This window comes from Palaemon carinicauda, unplaced genomic scaffold (genome assembly GCF_036898095.1).
Source record: "Palaemon carinicauda isolate YSFRI2023 unplaced genomic scaffold, ASM3689809v2 scaffold187, whole genome shotgun sequence".
NCBI lineage: Eukaryota > Metazoa > Arthropoda > Malacostraca > Decapoda > Palaemonidae > Palaemon > Palaemon carinicauda.
In genome coordinates this window covers 53668-75542 of record NW_027169447.1, presented here as the reverse complement: position 1 = coordinate 75542, position 21875 = coordinate 53668, and the positions used below count along the sequence as shown (strand labels likewise).

The 21875-nt window shown below is 40.2% G+C and overlaps 1 protein-coding gene across 1 annotated transcript in view; it reads left to right on the top strand.

The window, feature by feature from the left end:
* Positions 1-21875, top strand: part of LOC137635869 (dnaJ homolog subfamily C member 13-like) — a 113449-nt gene that overhangs the window by 48196 nt on the left and 43378 nt on the right. The window contains exons 16-28 of the mRNA XM_068368302.1: positions 587-694; positions 1455-1564; positions 1716-1923; positions 3111-3290; positions 4685-4846; positions 5681-5884; positions 7347-7511; positions 8182-8313; positions 9125-9349; positions 9843-10034; positions 10555-10690; positions 12120-12304; positions 12789-12980. Coding sequence (XP_068224403.1) covers positions 587-694; positions 1455-1564; positions 1716-1923; positions 3111-3290; positions 4685-4846; positions 5681-5884; positions 7347-7511; positions 8182-8313; positions 9125-9349; positions 9843-10034; positions 10555-10690; positions 12120-12304; positions 12789-12980 — 2199 coding nt within the window. The remainder of the gene's footprint in view (positions 1-586; positions 695-1454; positions 1565-1715; positions 1924-3110; positions 3291-4684; positions 4847-5680; positions 5885-7346; positions 7512-8181; positions 8314-9124; positions 9350-9842; positions 10035-10554; positions 10691-12119; positions 12305-12788; positions 12981-21875) is intronic.

Genomic DNA, 21875 nt, shown 5'->3' with positions numbered 1-21875 from the left:
CTTGTTGTGCAGCAGTGGGCGTCTCCCTGGATGCACCTTGTTATTGTATGTCTCAGGTCCCCAGCACTTTGACTATATAGACCAAATTATATAAATCTTCCCATTCCCAAAAAGACAAAAGGTTTCCAGGGTGGAGATTAGTTGATAAAGACTTGGATATTGTATGAGTTAACCCTCTGGAGATCCCCTTGAGAAAATGACTATCAGGCTCATGAGTTTTGGTGAGGGAGCGATGCACCATGTGTCGACCTACTCGTGTTAACGTTTCAGTGGAATAACAAAGAATAATTATAGAAACTGAAAATTGCAGTAGAATGTAATTGCATCCTCAGAGGGTAAAGACAGACAGTAAGGTACAAGAGATAGAGACTTTCCTGGATTACACTTATAAAGTACGATAATGGTTTAAGCGATGGATAGAAGCTGCTAACATGAGAGAGATGGAAGATTTAGATGAATTGATAGTGCTGGATTATACCTAACTTCCATTAAAAAGAGAAAAATATGTTCAAGATGATAATGAAAGTTATTCTTTACTCTCTAAACCTTTATCGAAAGATTAAGGAAAACATTTTTACTCCAACAGACGAGAGAGGAGTTGCGAGTGGCCTTGGAATCGGATATGAGAGCCTTCAACGAAGATAGGGACATCAGGTCGTCGGTTGTCATAGCTTGGAATCATCACGAGTTTGAGGTACAGTATTCCATCATTGCTTTGGAGTTTGTTAATTTGGAATATTGAATCTGGAATCGTTACCATTGTTCATGAAGGCATTAAAGAATATGCACATGTAAAGTCTTAAAAAAATTGTTTGTTGTAATACAATACACATAACCCTTTTACCCCTAGGCTATTTGGAACTTTCCAACCCTTAACCCCAAGGGGTTTTTTTTCAAGCACATTTTGCAGTATATTTTTTTTAAAAATTGCTCTAACAGCCTTAATTTTTGTCATAGAGAGGTCAGGTTGGTCTCATTCTCTTGTAAAATGCCTGAAGTTTCTCAAAAAATTATCAAAAATATGCAAAAAAAAAAAATGTAAATAGCAGTTTTTTTGCAAGGACGTACTGGTACATCCATGGGGGTAAAGGGATGAGTTTTGTGAAACGTACCAGTACAGTTCCTCCATGGGGGTAAAGGGATGAGTTTTGTGAAACGTATCAGTACGTCCATTGGGGGTAAAGGGATGAGTTTTGTGAAACGTACCAGTACAGTTCATCCATGGGGGTAAAGGGATGAGTTTTGTGAAACGTATTAGTACGTCCTTTTCGGGGTAAAAGGGATAACTGTATATTTCCCTCTAATCTTTTGTATTTGTTAAGTACAAACACATACATGCTAATAATTTTATGGAAATATCACTCCAGTCTTTTGTATTTGTTAAGTACAAACACATACACGCTGATGATTTTATGGAAATATCAACAGTAAATATTTGTATGTCTATTTTCAAGGTGTCCTATCCCTCTTTAAAAGATGAGATTAAGATTGGGGATTACTACCTTAGGATATTGTTAGAGCAGGAGAGCACAGCGTCGCAGGAAGACTCGCCGATCAGAAAGTCGTAAGTGTAGAACAAGCATTTCCTTTGTACCGTGGAACATTTTCGTTCGTATTCAAGTTTGAAATTGTTAATCGGTATCTTTGAGTATCATCATATTCACAAAATAAAACTAAAAGTATCTCAGTTATTTATTGAACGATTAATATTTCAGGTACGAGTTCTTCAATGACCTCTACCATAGATTCCTCCTTACTCCAAAAGTGGCCATGAAGTGCCTGTGTCTCCAGGCCATGGCGCTCGTGTATGGGTTGCACCACAAGGAGGTTGGTCAGTTCAACGACACGAAATACATAGTTACCATGTTGTCACGCACTTGCGACAAGCTGGAGAGGGACAGATTGCTACTCTTCTTGAACAAGGTAAGTTCTTTATAATATTACTTTACTTACTTTACTTTGATGGCTGCTTTTCTGGTTCCATACAGCAGGGGAACCCCACTCTCTACAGGACTTCCACTGTTGTTTTATCTTGTTCGTTCAGAGTATTTAACGTTTCATATCGCGTATTGTTCATTTACTGTTTTGTCTGTAAACGGTACAAATCTTTACTTGATCTATTTTTTGTGTGTGGTTGAGACTGGTTACATCAGGTGAAACGTCAATAGGTATGGATTTCATCCCACTGCTCGTACTGCCCAGAAAGTACTGAAATCGCAAAGGAAAATAGATAGTAGAAACGTCACCGCGCAAAGTAACCGCAACTTTTAAAAACAGCAACTAAAAATTGAGTGAGAATTGAAGTTAAGGCAGGAAGGGGACTTCATCTACTTGGTCGCTCACCTACCACCATCTCCTTCAAGCCTGAATAAAGGGGTTTGACATTTGTCTTGCCAAAAATTTTATTTAATTTGTTCATTTTTAGTTGAAACTTTCCGTCAAGGAATGAACAGTGGCACATGACTTCTTGGTAAATATTAAATAATGTTTTTTAGGAATTGCTTACTGTCCTGTTCTTGGTGTTAATATGAAAAAAAAAGAGACTTGCCTTTCATGTTATATCCAGGTCAGCCTTATTTTTTCTACAGTATAAATGATTCATCTATGAGGGATTCTATTGCAAAGATTGATAGGACTGGCTAATTATTGGCAACATTTACAGTAGTACTGTAGTTTTCAGTAAAAAGGACAGAAGATAATGCTGCAGTATTCAAAGCATCTGACATAAACTGAGGGTAAATCTGTCACTGATATTTTAGGAGAGGGATTTTGTATTTTTGATGAAAGATTTTTTTTTCCAATTTCTTTATTTTAGAAAATTGTGAATGTTATATTCTGTAAATACGCTTTATTAAGCAATGTTTTTAAACAGATTTTATTTATTGAACATCATTTAGATATTTATTATGGTTCTCAACGACCTCATCTGTCGCAGTTCCTTACCTCTGACCTAAATGAAATAACTCAATCCAATTCAATCAGAAAAACTGAGGAAATTTTAGGAAAATGGTTATAGATAAGCTTGATCCATACCAGGATGAATCTTGAATAATAGAATTAATAAACATCTTTTAAGAATGATTTAAACTAAAACCACTACTCCTCCACAGCTGATATTAGAGAAAGCAAACGTCCGAGAAGTTGTCGAAGCGGGTGGGGTCCGTATCTTAGCCGACCTTCTGACCCTCGCCCACCTGCACGTCAGCAGAGCAATAATGCCGACGCAGACCAATGTGATAGAAGCTGCCCCCGACATGCCCAGGGACTCTGAAAAAGAGTGGTATTACCAGGTGAGAATTGCTACATTTTGTAGGAAGAAGTAAGAGTTTTCCTTGTTTATGTTTTTATAAAGGATGATTAGGTCAAGAGAAATGTCATCATCATGTTGTTTTTGTATGGAAGGAATTTTCCTCGTTTTGTGATTGTGTTTTTGTATGAAGGGAAATTTGTATAAATAGAAGAATAATACCCAGTGATATATATCTATTTTACTTCTGTTTTAGTATGAAGGAAAGTCTATTTGTTCTTACGTGGATACAAACTTTTGTCGGCGAAAGGTAAAGGTAAAGATAAAAGAAATCGATCCAGCTACGCCAGACTCAGGCCCCACTCTAGCGGAAGCAGAGGAGACAGAATCAGAGTTGACCATCCTGAGGGTATTGAATCTAATAAGTCAGGACAGTGAATAAAATAATGAATACATACATACATATACCAAAGGCACTTCCCCCAATTTTGGGGGGTAGCCGACAACAACAAGAAACAAAACAAAAAGGGGACCTCTACTCTCTACGTTCCTCCAGCCTAACCAGGGACTCAGCCGAGTTCAGCTGGTACTGCTAGGGTGCCACAGCCCAACCTCCCACATTTCCACCACAGATGAAGCTTCATACTGCTGAGTCCCCTACTGCTGCTACCTCCGCGGTCATCTAAGGCACCGGAGGAAGCAGCAGAATGAAGAGTAGAAATATCTTAGATCAGTAACAACTTTAAAATCTATGTCATATATAAACTATGAGAGACACTCGTGTCAGCCTGTAAAATTATTTGCTGCAAGTTTGAACTTCTTAAATTCCATCAATTCAACTCCCTCATTAGGAAGATAATTCCATGATTTGGTCACAGTTGGAATAAAACTTGTAGAATACTATTTAGTATTGAGTCTATTCCCTGTTACTCAAATAATAGGAAGTGGATTGGAGTTAACACCCTTGCTCCTCGTAAGGTCTGAGTGTTAAACATTTTTGGATTTTAAACCAGCCAGTTTGGTTATAGGAGCATCCTACCTCCTAAGGATAAGGCTTTTATAAATGGACAAAGGTTTGTATAGTTAGGAAAAATACAAAATACTTTAAAAATTTGCAATTTTGACTGGTTGTAAGGTTAGTAAAATTAGATTTATTTACACAAAAAAACTATATTTCTCTCTCAACAATAAGTTTCGTATTCGTCGAGATGATTTATAAATTTCATTTCTACTTTCATTTCAATTTGTAAACTTCATTTCAACTTATAAAATTCATTTCAATTTATAAACTTCATTTCAAGTAACTTCATTTTAACTTATAAATTTCGTTTCAATTTATAAACTTCATTTCAACTTATAAAATTCATTTCAACTTATTATCTTCATTTCAACCTCTAAACTTCATAATAACTTCATTTCAACTTTCATTTTCAACAGGGTGCCAACAAAGAGAGGGCCGGTCCCTTTAGTTTTAAGGATCTGAAGGAATTCTGGGCCAGTGGCTCGCTCACCCTGAAGACACTGTGTTGGGCTCAAGGGATGGACGGGTGGCATCCGCTCAGCAACATTCCTCAGCTGAAATGGTCACTTGCAGCCACGGTAAGTAAGATGTAAGATATCTTCAACAATGGTAATTACTGGATCAGGTAGCTTCTCTCTCTCTCTCTCTCTCTCTCTCTCTCTCTCTCTCTCTCTCTCTCTCTCTCTCTCTTTTTCTTTTTCTTTTAAGGCCTCAGTGTTTGTTTTCAGTCAGATCTCACCGTATCTTTTCCCCGCTTCTGAAACTATACGTCTTTCTGTGAATTACTTTTTCATATACAGTCTGACCTTCCCACCTTCCTCTCTCCGTTGCGAGTAGTGCCGCCAGTGCACCTGAAGTTAATTGTTGTAGGCATTATTTAAAGGCCTTTGCATCGTCCTTTCAGTCGCTAGCGTCTCATTTTTCAGCCTGCAAGTACACCTCTGTTCTCACCTCTTCCTTCTTTAACTTATCCTATATACTGCAATTGCAAGGCTTTCCCCTTATTGCACATAGAGGCTGAATGGTCTCCCAAGCCCCAGTGCTGAGTCTTTTGTTCCTAATTCATAAAACCAATCCAGTTCTATTCAGCATCGTCTGTCTTTGAATCAAAACATCTCGACTTTTTCACCTGTCTGTGTGCTTGTTTCTGCTGCAAAGATACATTACAGGTATTATAATGTGAAAGTGTTTAGAGTAGTTGTGTTTTACTTATGAAGTGTTCTCTTACGAGAAATGGAATTCAATGTTATTCGGCTTCAGGAGACGTGTCGTGAAGACGCCAATAGCGATCTTGCTCTACGCTAGAGGACTGGGGCTAAGTATTCCGAAAAATCTCACTTTGCTGGTATAGTGTATGACCGTATACCTTTGAAAAAACCTTTACATATTATCATCTTCATTTCCTTCATCAGGGGAACGCAGTGATGACGGAAAGTGACCTCGGCACACTCATCCTCAACATGCTCATCACCATGTGTAGATACTACCCTTCCAGAACGGACGACGGAGCCGTCATACGACCCTTGCCGAAAATCAAGAGGCTGCTGTCCGATAGTTTGTCTCTGCCGCATATCGTCCAATTGCTGCTCACTTTCGATCCAGTTCTAGTGGAAAAGGTTCGTACTGAAGTTCATATGTGGCAGCTGGGTATGTGAACCATGGGTCTTTTATTTTAGTGATTTTGCTTTGTACTGATTCTTGGCTTCCTGGTCTAGATCATTTTGGAGAAACGTCATCCCTTTTTATGAAAATTAATTATTCATTACAATGATTCTTGAGGTACTGTACAGTACTGTTAACAATTCAAATCATTTATAGTACAGTACTATATAGTGATAAACCCACATAAGATAGAATCATGTGAAAACAAGAATAGCTAATTTAATAACAGGAACATGATATGTACTCTGATGGTGAAAATGATAATACAGTGTATGTATGATATGATTAGTAGGGGGATAGTGATGTTGGCGCACCTCATGCTATGCACTGTAGGAATTAATAAAGGGTTTTTACGTTTTCCCATAAGCCACTACTTCCACCCTCTGTTTAGACTAGTACTTTACGTACGTTCCTGCTACTTTTCAACCATCTCGCTGTCCAAATTCTAAAGATTTCTTGCACAAGGAAACTCGAGCTTTTCGAACAAAATGTCCTCTTTGAAAAAGCGACGGTTCATATGACCCAAATGTAATGAATCATCATCAAATAGATTATGACAGATTACTATTGCTGTATTATCATTAATAGCCAAGCTGCAATCCTTGTGGGAAAACCATTGCCACAAGCCCAGTATTTCCAACATTACAACTTGTAAATCAATAAAAGAAACTGTAAGTTAACATGTCAACATTTCATATCAACCGAAGGAGAGCAGCAGCAAGATAAAGATATTGGATATTAAATAACACTTGCTCTATTTAGCTCTTGGGAAATCAAAATTGACCAAAAGGAAAAATGTAAGGTATACCCAAAAAAGCAACGGAAGCTGGACGAAGGGTATAATAGCTTGGTCCTGCTTTTTCCAGCGTCTGAGATAGTATCTACGTGATCATACCCTGAATGAAGTTATTAGATTTATTTTGTGACTCGTGTATTACAACTAGCAGTAGAGTAAAGATCCTACGCGCAGTCATGAAAATGCTGTATATATTAAAAAGATTTATCATTAGACATGAAAGTACTGTATGGATTAAAAAGATATATCATTAGACAAGAAAATACTGTTCAGATCAAAAGGATTTATCATTAGACATGAAAATACTGTATAGATTAAAAAGAATTATCATTAGACAAGAAAATACTGTTCAGATCAAAAGGATTTATCATTAGACATGAAAATACTGTATAGATTAAAAAGATTTATCATTAGACAAGAAAATACTGTTCAGATCAAAAGGATTTATCATTAGACATGAAAATACTGTATAGATTAAAAAGATTTATCATTAGACACTCCAAATATTTCTAGAATTTATGTTTGAACTAAAAAGTAAAGGGTATACAGTATCTGGTGTGGTAATTCTGTTAAGTTCCAGTGATATGATAATTTAATACCTTTACAATAATTCCAAACAGGTGGCAACGTTGTTGGTGGAAATCATGCAAGACAACCCTCATCTCTCCACCTTATACACGACGGGCGTCTTTTTCTTCATACTCATGTACACCGGTTCGAACGTTCTTCCCATCGGCCGTTTCCTTCACATGTCCCACATGCATCAGGCGTTCAGAGCAGAGGAGGTAGGATAATAATCTCAGTGTGTCCTATGTCCTAATAATTTAAATAATAACCACAAATATGTTATTGGTCTTAATGGTTTATGTTGGTTATTTCTTATTTCTTATTTCATTTGTTTCTTGGAATCCAGCATTATATATTAGGTACAGTATACAACTTGAGAATTTAAATATGAATTCTAGACTCGTTTGTATATTTTCATATGATATAACAAGATTTATTAATGATAGGTATGATACTCAAATCAGGATAAGAGGATCCATTAGATATTATTGCTCACCTGAAGTCTGATGACTATATATTATACTTGTTTATCTATATACTCGAACATATCGTTTAGAGACCTTAGTGACATAAAAAAACTTGGAGGTGAATAAAGCTACCTTTTGTAAGGACTTATTCTAACAAACATTGTACATGAGTCAAGATTTGCAGAGAGATGGTGACATAACTGATGACAATGTTATGAAATAAGGACCAGGAGTTATAATCTGACAGTGCCTTGACATTAACTGGGCTTACTTTCATGATTTTAGATTCGCAATAAGGCGTTGCAAGTTGAGAGATAAAAGTAAAGGCAGGGGCAAAGAGGAATTCATTCTTGGATTCAAACTTAGGAGGCTCGCATTTCTATTTCATACAGTATATCCTTTTTTGCCTTTTTACTTCCAGAATTCCGGAGGGGACATCATGCAACAGAGTATTCTGGGTCAGATACTACCGGAAGCTATGGTTTGTTATTTAGAAAATTACGGAGCGGACAAATTTGCCGAGATTTTCCTTGGAGAATTCGACACTCCTGAGGTTTGTGTCGCATGATTATTTGTTGATACAGTAATGTTTCTTTGTTTGATTGTGTTTTTATCAGGTTCTCTCAAAATCATTAAGTTTAAAATAAAGTGGATTAGTCAAAATAAATCATTGGTAAGAGATGGACTTTCAACTAATTCCATGGTCTTCCACTGTCTTGGCGTAGAGTTCTCTTGCTTGAAGGTACTCTCAGGCACTCTATTCTATCTTATTTTTCTTCCTTTTTTTAATTTTTATACTTTATATAAGGAAGATTTGTTTTGGTGTTGTTACTGTTCTTAAAATATTTTATTTTAACTGTTAATTTTTCTCTTGTAGTTTATTTATCTCCTTTCCTCACTGGGGTATTTTCCATGTTGGAGCCCTTAGGCTTATAGCATCCTGCTTTTCCAACTAGGGTTGAAGCTTAGCAAGTAATAATAATAATAATAATAATAATAATAATAATAATAATAATAATAATAATAATAATAATAATAATAATAATAATAATAATAATAAGCATTAATAGAGGATTTAGCGTTATGAAGTTTCATCTGTGGGGGATAACGCGGGAGGGTGGGCTGTGGCACCCCTAGCAGTACCAGCCGAACTCGGTTGAGTCCCTTGTCAGGCTGGGAGGAACGTAGAGAGGAGAGGTCCCCTTTTTGGTTTTATTTGTTTGATGTCGGGTACCCCCCAAAATTGGGGGAAGTGCCTTGGTATATGTATGTATGTGTGATTAATATGCTTTAGAAAATACTGACCAACACACAGGAAGTGCAACTAATACCCTGGAAAGCTTAAGACATCTTGATTTCGGCAGGTGATCTGGAGCAGAGAAATGAGACGTCACATGATAGAAAAACTAGCCTCTCACCTGGCAGACTTCACGCCTCGGCTTATGAGTAACACAAGAGCCCTGTACCAGTACTGTGCCATTCCCCACATCACTTACCCACAGCTCGAACAGGAACTCTTCTGCGATATCTACTACCTCAAGCACTTGTGTGACATCGACCGGTTTCCTGACTGGCCGGTTAAGGACCCCGTGAGTACGCTGTAATATTTTGCAGGGGAATTCTTGTTTCACTAGATTGCATTTTGTGATTTATTATTTTGCAGGATATGCACTCATGATTTGATTAATTTGCCTTTTTAAGTTTTGTACATAAAAACTAAAATGCAGTTAATCTATAGAATTTTATTTCATAAAGAAATATTGAATCTAAGAAAAACTAGAATGATGTTGATATAACTTGTCTTCTGGAAATAATATCTGTGGAGTTCACTTTCTTGGACAACTTCTTCCAAGATGTATTATGCAGGAACATTTTCAAGTATTTCCAAGTCACAAGTAATTGATGAATGAGCTAAGCATGTATCATATTCGATAGTGTAGTCATTCAGAGATTTTGAAAGCATATCAAATCTACATCTTTGTTTTCATGTTGGAAAGGACAGTAGATTGCTTCTCAATTTCAGAAGTTCTACAGTAAACTATATTGCTTCATTCATTTTAATTGTCATTCACATCATTCCAGGTTGCTCTATTGAAGAGAGTTCTAACGGCCTGGCGTAACGAGGTAGAAAAGCAGCCCTCGTCAATGAGCGTAGAAGACGCCTTCACCGAACTCGGACTGGAGCAGGAGGCCAGACACGACGACGCGAAGATCAGGAAAGCCTACTTTAGATTAGCTCAGAAGTATCACCCTGACAAAAACCCTGATGGAAGAGTAAGCACAGTATTTGTTTTAAATTCTTTTTCAGTTTTATTTCTATTATTTAAGCTTAACACCGATGTTTCTAGTTATGTGCTGACATCTGTACATTTCTTAAAGCCTTTGAGCTCCAGAAGACGTAATTTATGTTGGGTTAAAACTACTTCCTTTAGCACCCAATTATTACGTACCATACTTTCCGCCCAGTAATTACCAGTTTTTTTCGCTTATTAATTAAGTACAGTATATGAAAATTTTACAAAATATGTAAAAATATATCAACGGAAAAGAAATTTAGTCAGCTACATGATGATAAATATTGTAAAATTCTATCTTGTATGATTTTGTGCTAAGATGAGTCAGGTAAAATGTTAAGAAAAAGGGCCTTGGGCTCAAGTACCATATTACTTGGTGAAGGGTTTACACCCAAAGGGTTAAGTATATTGCCGTGAGTTAAAGAACTCCCTACCTTTAAGATGTTTCTGTTTTCATAATATTTTATCTAATGCTGCAAAACCAATTTCTTTAATTTCAGGACAAATTTGAGAAAGTCAACAAAGCCTACGAGTTCCTGTGTAGCAGATCAGCGCATTCTGTGGACGGACCTGATCCGAGAAACATTCTTCTAGTCATCAGAACACAAAGCATTCTCTTTTCACGATACAAGGATGGTAATTATGTCTGTTTATAATGAACAAATGCCTATTTATACTGATTATGACGACAGAATCGATAACTTTCTTCCTGTATCTACATTAACCCTTTTACCCCCAAAGGACGTACAGTGAACCCTCGCTACTTCGCGGTTCGACCATCGCGGATTCACCACTTCGCGGATTTTTTCCATAACCCATATATATATATATATGTATGCATGTATTTATGTATATATGTAGGTATGTATATGTGTATACATATAAATATATATATATATATACACACACACACACATATATATATATATATATATATATATATACATATATATATATATGTATATATATATATATATATATATATATATATATATATATATATATATATATATATATATATATATATCTAAAGTAGGAAGATGTGATGTAGTTCTAAGGGAAAAGTATAGGAAATATGTCTGGGTAATAAGCAAAGCTCTACCTCCAGTTTGTTTCTTCATTATGATCAGAGATAAATGTAAACAAAACATTGGTTGCCATTTTTTATCGTGCTTTTTAGCGTGTTTAGGAAATGCATGATATAAAATCACCTTTAATATTTGTGCCTGTTTTAGTTTAGGGTACTGTAGTACATGCATTAAGTGTTCTGTACATTAAAGGGTAGTTTGTTAACAGAACTACGTACAAGGGAAGGTTTTAAAAGTCTGAATATACATGTTGAATAAATAGGTAAATATGGTGTCACTACTTCGCGGATTTTCACCTATCGCGGCCGCGACTGGAACCTATCTACCGCGATAAACGAGGGTTCACTGTACTGGTATGTTTCACAAAACCCACCCCTTTACCCCCATGGACGTACCGGTACGTCCTTGCAAAAAAAGGCTATAAAATTTTTTTTTTTCATATTTTTGATAATTTTTTGAAAAAATCAGGCATTTTCCAAGAGAATGAGACCAACCTGACCTCTCTATGACAAAAATTCAGGCTGTTAGAGCAATTTAAAAACAATATAATGCAAAATGTGCTAGGAAAAAAATAACCCCTTGGGGGTCAAGGGTTGGAAATTTCCAAAGAGCCTGGGGGTAAAAGGGTTAAGCTTATATGAAAAAGTGAAATGAGGCTTAATGCCAAGGGAGACAATTGGAGGGATTGGAAGATGAAATGGGTTTTGAAGAGTGAGTAAAGTATGAGGTAGAACGATTGGGGCAGACCTAATTGCCTTTTATTCTAGCATTGACTCGATGTTTTTTTCTTGCATTAGTATTGTGATTGTCTCGCGATATCGAAGAAGTTAATTTATGAAATAAAGCTTTATATCAGCGAACAGAATTTAAATTATGTTTCAAGCAAGTATTTCTTTGTATTTAAGTCTTTATTATAAATCAAAGCAATATTTTATTAGTTTTTTAATCATTTAACTTTATATTTATTATATTTACAGTTCTAGCACCCTACAAATATGCTGGATATCCCATGCTGATCAAAACGATCCAGTTAGAAGCAGACGATGAACAGCTCTTCAGCAAAGAAACGTCTCTCCTTGCTGCGGCGGCAGAATTAACTTATCATACAATAAACTGCTCCGCGTTGAATGCTGAGGAATTGAGAAGAGAAAAAGGACTCGAGGTTCGTACCGAGCAATTGATTGGTTTATCCATAGACAACTTTTTGATTAATGAATGGTCTCTACCATTTGGAAACTTACCCTCTCCAAAATCTTTATTCATCATTTTAAAAACTTTCCCTCTCCAAAATCTTTATTCATCATTTGCAAACTTCCCCTATCCAAAATCTTTATTCATCATTTTAAAAACTTTCCCTTACCAAAATCTTTATTAATCATTTGAAAACTTTCCCTCTCCAAAATCTTTATTCAATTATGGTTAATTTTTTTTATTGAATCCTGCTCTATAATGCATAAAGTTAAATGTGTTTGCCCTTAAGTTGACCTAGAGCTATACTTTAGCAAATTATTTACTGTAATAGTAAATGCCATTTTCAGTAGCTTCTGCATAATTGTATATCATCCCAATGTGTTTGATAAATGTTGTATCCAAGAAGCGTTTTCAATACGCAAACCAATCTCATCTCCCGTGAATCACGCCAACAGGTGCTACAAGGTGCGTACAACCGATGCGTCAGCGTCCTGAATGCCAGCAGCAAGCAGGGTGATGTCGCTGTACAAGTTTGCACCAACATTGCAAAGTGTTATACAGCTGCCGCATCCTTCCCACTGTGTCGGGAGAAACTCATCGAGATGTCGCACTTCATCAAGGATCTCTGCCACACTTTGTATTTCAAGGTAAGGGCTTTGCATCGAGGTATCTGTACTGGTTTCCTTGGTGTGGTTTCATGAACTTCTGATACTGTAGTATTTTTGCTTGAGTCAACTTCAAGGAAAGAAATGCTGCTGTAAGGAGTTATGTTGATAGGAATGTAAGCCATTTGAGATTTAGGCGTTGCAAGATTACTCTGCAGAAAATTAAACATTAGTCAGGCAACGACTCTCCTTTCATTGTAGATTTATATTCAATTCTGTTCATCTGGCTATAATGGGAATTTGAAGTTAAATATATCTACTTTATTGTACTATCAAACTTATAAGAATTAGAAATAAAAGAGTGAAAAGGATAAATTGAAGTATGCCAAAAAATTTCTCCAAATCACATAATTTGACATTACAGGAATTAAAAATAGTTGAGTTATATTTTACCAGTGATTCTGAGATCATGTTTGGGTTGAATTTGCATCTTCCTTATAAATGAAGAACAGAAGACTTACATAGGTACGATACAGTTTAGTTAAAAATAGACATTTTGCAGCTGCTATGTTCTAAGATGTTCTCTTTGATTTGAATACTAGTTATTGTACACTTTTCTTTTGAGCAAGAGTATTTTCAAGAATGTCTCTTCTGTCTACTGTCCATAGTGGGAGAATTTATCCTGTGATATCAGTTCAGTTTTCAAGACTTGATTTTGAAACTCAAAAGCGGGGCTAGGAATTGTAAGGAGTAGTGCATTATTTGCATGAACCGCCCATGATGTTCAAAGTGCTTCTTCTTCAGAAGCCTGGTTTGTCGACGTTCACTCCCAGTATTGTATAGAAAATCATCGCATTTTCTTTCCTTTCAAAAAGATACGTGCCCCCAGTAAAGTAATGGAACAATCGTTTCTCTTTAAAAGTGTTTCGTCAAGACATATATCTCCTCTTCCAGATTATGATAAGTGTTTATTGCATTTTGAGTAGATAACTACTCAATTGGTTAGCATGTATGGCATGCTAAGAGAGCAAAATTACCTTTGACATAAATATGAATGGGGTTAAGATATATGAGAATCCCATACCTGAACTCAGTAACTCTACGAAAGTGGCTACTAGACTTAGAAAAACAATTGGTGAAGACCAGATACTTTAGCATTGTAAAAGGAGACACTCTTGGTGGTTCGTTTACTATAGAGTAGTGACTAGAGGTCTTTGATATGAAAATGTTGTTGAAAACTTTATACTATTGAAATATCAGGTGTTTCTGAGCAGTATTTAGATAGAAGATGAAACTCATGAAATTAGTTTTTTAAAGTAGGATAAAATACAATAGTTTTCAATATTAAACTTAGCCGGTGATCATATAGCTGTCAGCTCTGCTGCCCGACAGAAAAACCTAAGGACAAAATACGCCAGCGATCGCTATACAGGTGGGGGTGTACATCAACAGCGCCATCTGTCGAGCAGGTACTCAAGTACTCCATGTCAACACAGAACCAATTTTCTCTCTGTCGTGCCACTGGCAAGACCTACTAAATACGCTGTTACTAACTGGATTTGTTTTCACAACTATTTGGTGAATTACACTATTCCAGTTTTGAGCTTTCGCTATGCAGGGGTTTTATCTTCATCTCAAAACTTGAACTCGTTTTGGATAGATTTAATTATGGTGACAAAGAGAGTATAGACTCTCTTTCACTTTTAAATGGCCGACCCTTCCCTTAGACGGAAGTGTGTTTAGGTTTTTAGTAATTTTGCTTAACACGTTATAGATCTGTATATTTTATATCTCTCCGCCTTTATTAGGCCTCTTCGATTAACTTTCCATTTATTATAAACATTTAAAAATAAATTTTTATGTTTTGTTTATATGCGACCTTTCCTGATAGTAGGCGGTCCTAACTTGGAACCGAAGTTAATCAACGTTGAGCCCGTTATATCGTATTTAGCCTTTAAAGCATTTAAAACTTTTTAATTTTAATTTTTCAATATTAAACTTACCCAATAATCATGTAGCTGTCAACTCCGTTGCCCGACAGAATTCTATGGAGGGATACGCCAGCTATCACAATACTAGAAGGGGGTGTACTCACCAGCGCCACCTGTGGCCAGGTACTATAGTACTTCTTGTTGACACCTCCTCAATTTTTCCTCTGTCGTGCTTCCGGCAAGACGTTCTGGGATACGCTTATGATCTTGGAGTATTTTCACGGCTTTTGGTGAAGTATTTCTCTCAGATTTCGGCTGTCGCTTTACTGGAAAACTTCTATATTAGCTTAGATAGCTATTATTTAGTCCTGATTAACGGTTAACGATCTTTTGCTTGATTTGGAATCCCCTCTTGGCTAACTCTTTTGATTCAAGATGTCTGACATTTCACAAGCCCCACCCCATAGACGATGTAGGTCTTGTAATAGGCGTATTCCGAAGGCCTCGGTAGATCCTCACACCGCTTGTTCTGACTGTAGGGAAAGGCCCTGTCAGTTAGAAGATCGATGTGAGGAATGCGCCGGACTTTCGGAACTTGATTTTGTCCGATTTCTTAAGTATTCAACCAAGTTAGAGAGAGAGAGAGTTAGGAGGAGTTCTTCTCGCTCTTCACTTTTTTCCTCACCTCATGATCCCCTACCTTTTCCTCCCCCTGTAGTGGCTACCCCCGAACCTACTATTTGCCCTCAACCTGATATGTCTGTTGTTTTGCGTGCCATTCAGGCTTTAGGTGACAAAGTAGAGTCAGTGGTTAGTGATCATAAGTCTCTTATGGCCGAAGTCAAGGAACTTAAGGTCAAGAGTGCAGTGGGTGGTATTAGTGCCAGTGCTGTGACGAGTGCTAGTGTCAGTGCAGTGCCAAGTGCTAGTGTCAGTGTCAGTGTGGTGCATGAGGGTACTTCTGTGCGTGCCAGTCGTCCTCCCAGTCCGGGACCTCTTGCAAGCTCCCAAGCCCAGGGGAGAAGCAATGTCGAAGGGCAAAAGGGTTCGGCAGGCCTTGATCGGCGCACAGAAGTATCCTCGGTGGTTGCGGGCGTGTCTTCCAGAGACCGTCACTCCCACCTGCAGACGATTGAGCCCGTCTTTTACTCGTCTGCTGAAGAATTGTCAGGGAAGAAACGTTGGACTCAGGTCTCAAGACCACTCAAACGCAGAGTCCAGACCTCAAGAGCTCAACCTGGCTGCAGTCATTGGATCAGCTCTGACTCGCCGCAGTCATCAGTTGAATGCACTCCTCCTAAGAGGAGTAAGGTGCTGCCGCAACAGACCTCTGCTGTTAAGGCTTTACCTCAGCAGACCTTAGTGTCTGCCGACCCCAAGTTGACTCTACTGCAGTCCATGCAGTCACAACTTGCGGTCTTGATGCGTGAGTGTCAGGCTGAGAAGGTTACACCTCCTCCTGCGATCGCTCCGCCTAACCGCAGTACTGCCTGCCAGGCGTACGATGTTGAGGCTCCTCAGGATACCTTACCACGCTCTGAGTTGACTGTTTCCAGTGGTGTGCAGCTCCCTCCGCCTTCCTTAAGGCAACCTCAGCAATGGGAACAGGAAGCTTATACCTTACTTCCTCCGCTTCCACTTGCAGTTCCACCAGTGAGGCAACACTCTCTTGAGGTACAACAACCTCTCCCATCCATGAGTCAGACTCCTCAGCTCTCGCTGCAGCGAGCTCAACCCTCCTCAAGGCAAGCACCTCAACACCTTAGCCTTGCGCCTCAGGAACCTCAACTCGCGAGACAATTACTGCGTTCTGCGCAGCCACTACCTCATCGCTCACAGCTCACACCTCAGGAACCTCAACTCGTTCCTCAGGAACCTGCTACTGCGCATCCACCAACCTCACAGCAAGCGCAACTCTTGAGTTCAGACACTCATGCCAGGAGTCAGCCGCCTCCACCCATGCGCCTACCTTCTGCTACTTCTTTTGATCAGCCTTTGCAGCCTGAGCCTCAGGTGTTCCCTCAACAGAGTCTTGAGGAGGAAACCACAAGTATTGTTGTTCCAGCTCGTGCTGATTCTGCTGTTCAGCATACCTTACCTATCTCTTCGCTACACTCTGGTGATGAGGTTTCTGATGATGAGGCTGCACACCTGGATCCCTCATCAGACGTGGATGAATCCAAGTCTTCTCCGCCTCCTATTGACTTTCGTAAGGTCTTGGCTCTGTTTAGAGAGGTATACCCAGACCACTTTGTCTCTGCTATCCCCCGCTCTCCGCCATCTGAGTTTTCGCTGGGCATGCAGCCAGCTAAGTCTACATATACTAAGCTCGTCTTAGCAAGGTCCTCTAAGAGAGCGTTAAGGATTTTAGGGGAGTGGTTGCAGTCTAAGCAACAACTTGGAAAGACTTCGTTTATGTTTCCTCCGACTAAGCTCACTTCTAAAGCGGGCGTTTGGTATGCCACAGGAGAGGAACCAGGCTTGGGAGTATCTGCCTCTGCCCAGGCTGACTTCTCAAGTCTGGTAGACTCTCCTCGTAGAACAGCAATGAGGCGCTCTAAGGTTTGCTGGACCTTCTCAGACCTTGATCACTTCCTGAAGGGTGTTTTTAGAGCATTTGAGATGTTCAACTTCCTAGACTGGTGCCTGGGGGCCCTCAGCAAGAAGACCTCCCCTGCGGACAAGGATTCTGCCATGCTCTTAATGTCCTGCATGGATAAGGCCATTAGGGATGGATCTGGCGAGCTTGCATCGATGTTTGTGTCAGGGGTTCTTAAGAAAAGGGAGCAGCTTTGTACCTTCCTTTCCTCCAGCATCACACCTTGTCAAAGGTCTCAACTCCTTTTCGCTCCGCTCTCGAAGTTCCTTTTTCCCGAAGAGCTTGTTAAGGACTTGTCTGCTGCCCTGATACAAAAGGACACCCATGATCTTGTGGCCTCATCGGCTCGTAAGACTAAGGTTGCTACCTCAGTCCCCAGGACTTATCGCACCCCAGTGGCTGATACTCCTGCTACGAGGTTCATTCCGCCCTTTCGTGGTAGAGCCCCCAGCCGAGGAAGCTCCCGTCCAGACTCTTCCAGGAGCAAGTCTAGGAAAGGTTCCAAGGCTTCTAAAGGAAAAAACTGACTCTCCTCATCTCCAGACAGCAGTAGGAGCCAGACTCAAGATCTTCTGGCAAGCCTGGGAAAAGAGAGGTGCAGACGCCCAGTCTGTCAGTTGGCTGAGGGAGGGTTACAGGATACCATTCTGCCGCAAACCCCCTCTGACCACATCTCCCATCAACCTCTCTCCCAACTACAAAGAAAAGGACAAGAGGCTAGCGTTGCACCAGGAGGTGTCGCTCCTTTTACAGAAGAAGGCAGTGGTTATAGTCCGGGACCATCAATCCCCGGGCTTCTGCAACCGTCTCTTTCTGGTGGCCAAGAAGACAGGAGGTTGGAGACCGGTGCTGGACGTCAGCGCGCTCAATGCGTATGTCACCAAGCAGACGTTCACGATGGAGACGACGAAGTCGGTCCTAGCAGCGGTCAGGCAGGAGGACTGGATGGTCTCGTTGGACCTGAAAGATGCCTACTTTCACGTTCCTATTCATCCAGACTCCCAACCTTTCCTGAGATTCGTTTTTGGAAAGGTTGTCTACCAATTCCAAGCCCTGTGTTTTGGCCTAAGCACAGCTCCTATGGTGTTTACGCATCTGATGAGGAATATAGCAAAATTCCTCCACCTATCGGACATCAGAGCCTCCCTTTACTTAGACGACTGGCTGTTGAGAGCCTCCACGAGTCGTCGCTGTCTGGAGAGTCTCAACTGGACTTTGGACTTAATCAAAGAACTGGGTCTGTTAGTCAACCTAGAAAAGTCTCAGCTCATTCCCTCCCAATCCATTGTGTACCTGGGAATGGAGATTCGGAGTCAGGATTTTCGGGCTTTTCCATCGGCCCCAAGGATAAGCCAAGCCCTAGATTGCATCATGAGCATGCTGAAGAGGAGCAGTTGCTCGGTGAGACAGTGGATGAGTCTCACAGGGACCCTTTCATCGCTGGCCCTGTTCGTAGAGCTAGGGAGACTCCACCTCCGCCCTCTTCAATTCCATCTTGCAGCTCATTGGGACAAGGGTTTGACTCTCGAAGCAGTCTCTATCCCAGTCACCAAAGAGATGAAGACCACTCTCTTGTGGTGGAAGACCAATCTCCTTCTCAGGGAGGGCCTATCGTTGGCTATTCAGACCCCCAATCTTCATCTCTTCTCAGATGCATCGGACTCGGGCTGGGGCGCGACCTTGAACGGACAGGAGTGCTCGGGAACGTGGAACGAGGAACAGGGAACGCTCCACATCAACTGCAAGGAGCTACTAGCAGTTCATTTAGCCCTGTTGAACTTCAAGTCCCTCCTGCTAGGCAAGGTGGTGGAGGTGAACTCCGACAACACCACAGCCTTGGCTTACATCTCCAAGCAAGGAGGGACCCATTCGAGGAGCCTATACAAGATCGCAAGGGACCTCCTCATTTGGTCAAGAAGTCAAAACCTCACTTTAGTCACGAGGTTCATTCAGGGCAACATGAACGTCTCAGCAGATCGCCTAAGCAGAAGGGATCAGGTCATTCCCACGGAATGGACCCTCCACAAGAGTGTGTGCAACAGACTTTGGACCTTGTGGGGTCAGCCTACCATAGATCTGTTTGCCACCTCCATGACCAAGAGACTTCCGTTGTACTGTTCCCCAGTTCCAGACCCAGCAGCAGTTCATGTGGATGCTTTTCTGCTGAACTGGTCCCATCTCGACCTTTACGCATTTCCACCGTTCAAGATAATAAACAAAGTCCTTCAGGAGTTCATCTCGCACGAAGGGACACGGCTGACGCTGGTTGCTCCCCTTTGGCCTGCAAGAGAATGGTTCACAGAGGTACTTCAATGGCTGGTCGACGTCCCCAGGACTCTCCCTCTAAGAGTGGACCTTCTACGTCAACCTCACGTAGACAGGTTGCACCCAAACCTCCACGCTCTTCGGCTGACTGCCTTCAGACTGTCGAAAGATTCGCTAGAGCTAGAGGCTTTTCGAAGGAGGCAGCCAGTGCGATTGCCAGAGCAAGAAGGGTTTCCACTCGTAGAGTCTACCAATCTAAGTGGGAAGTCTTCCGGAGCTGGTGTAGAGCCAATGCAGTATCCTCTACCAATACCTCTGTGACCCAAATAGCTGACTTCCTATTACATCTTAGGAATGAGAGATCCCTTTCAGCCCCTACGATTAAAGGGTACAGGAGTATGTTGGCTTCAGTTCTCCGCCACAGAGGTTTGGACCTTTCTTCCAACAAGGACCTTCAAGACATCCTTAAGTCTTTTGAGACTTCTAAAGAGCGTCGTCTACCCACTCCAGGCTGGAACCTAGACGTAGTCTTAAGGTTCCTTATGTCACCTAGGTTCGAACCTCTCCAGTCAGCTTCCTTCAAGGACCTTACCCTCAAGACTCTTTTTCTCGTCTGCCTTGCAACAGCTAAAAGAGTCAGTGAGGTTCATGCCTTCAGCAAGAACATTGGTTTCACGACCGAATCTGCAACATGTTCTTTACAGCTCGGATTCTTAGCTAAGAATGAACTTCCTTCGCGTCCTTGGCCTAGATCGTTTGAAATACCTAGCCTCTCCAACATGGTAGGTAACGAGCTAGAGAGAGTTCTTTGCCCTGTCAGAGCTCTCAAATATTATCTTAATAGGTCAAAACCTATTCGAGGACAGTCAGAAGCCTTATGGTGTGCCATCAAGAAACCTTCGAGGCCCATGTCCAAGAACGGGGTTTCGTATTATATAAGGCTTCTGATTAGAGAAGCCCATTCTCACTTAAAGGAGGAAGACCTTGCTTTGCTGAAGGTAAGGACCCACGAAGTAAGAGCCGTAGCTACTTCGATGGCCTTTAATAAAAACCGTTCTCTGCAGAGCATAATGGATGCAACCTATTGGAGGAGCAAGTCAGTGTTTGCATCATTTTATCTTAAAGATGTCCAGTCTCTTTACGAGAACTGCTACACCCTGGGACCATTCGTAGCAGCGAGTGCAGTAGTAGGTGAGGGCTCAGCCACTACATTCCCTTAATCCCATAACCTTTTTTAACCTTTCTCTTGAATGCTTTTATTGTTGTTTTTATGGTTGTTACGGTAGGCTAAGAAGCCTTCCGCATCCTTTTGATTTGGCGGGTGGTCAATTCATTCTTGAGAAGCGCCTGGGTTAGAGGTTGTGTAGAGGTCCTTTAGTAGGGGTTGCAGCCCTATATACTTTAGCACCTTTGAGTTGATTCAGCCTCCAAGAGGAACGCTGCGCTCAGTAAGGAAGACGAACTTAAAAAAGAGGCAGAGTAACGGTTCAAGTCGACTTCCTTACCAGGTACTTATTATTTCATTGTTATTTGAGATAACTGTTATATGAAATATGGGATACTTAGCTATCCTTTAATCTTGTACACTGGTTTTCACCCACCCCCCTGGGTGTGAATCAGCTACATGATTATCGGGTAAGTTTAATATTGAAAAATGTTATTTTTATTAGTAAAATAAATTTTTGAATATACTTACCCGATAATCATGATTTAATTGACCCTCCCTTCCTCCCCATAGAGAACCAGTGGACCGAGGAAAAATTGAGGAGGTGTCAACAAGAAGTACTATAGTACCTGGCCACAGGTGGCGCTGGTGAGTACACCCCCTTCTAGTATTGTGATAGCTGGCGTATCCCTCCATAGAATTCTGTCGGGCAACGGAGTTGACAGCTACATGATTATCGGGTAAGTATATTCAAAAATTTATTTTACTAATAAAAATAACATGTTTTATGAAAGAATTTCTTTGATAAGTCTCGTACTGTTTTCAAAGATGAACTAACGTTTAGTTTTTTAGACTACGCAGTTGTTGACGTTCAGGACGTTCAACATGCGCTCTATCGTTACGATAGAGAGAGAGTGTATCACGGTTTCACTTTGCAGTAAGAGTAAATCGATTCTGACGTTTCGTTCATTCTTTCA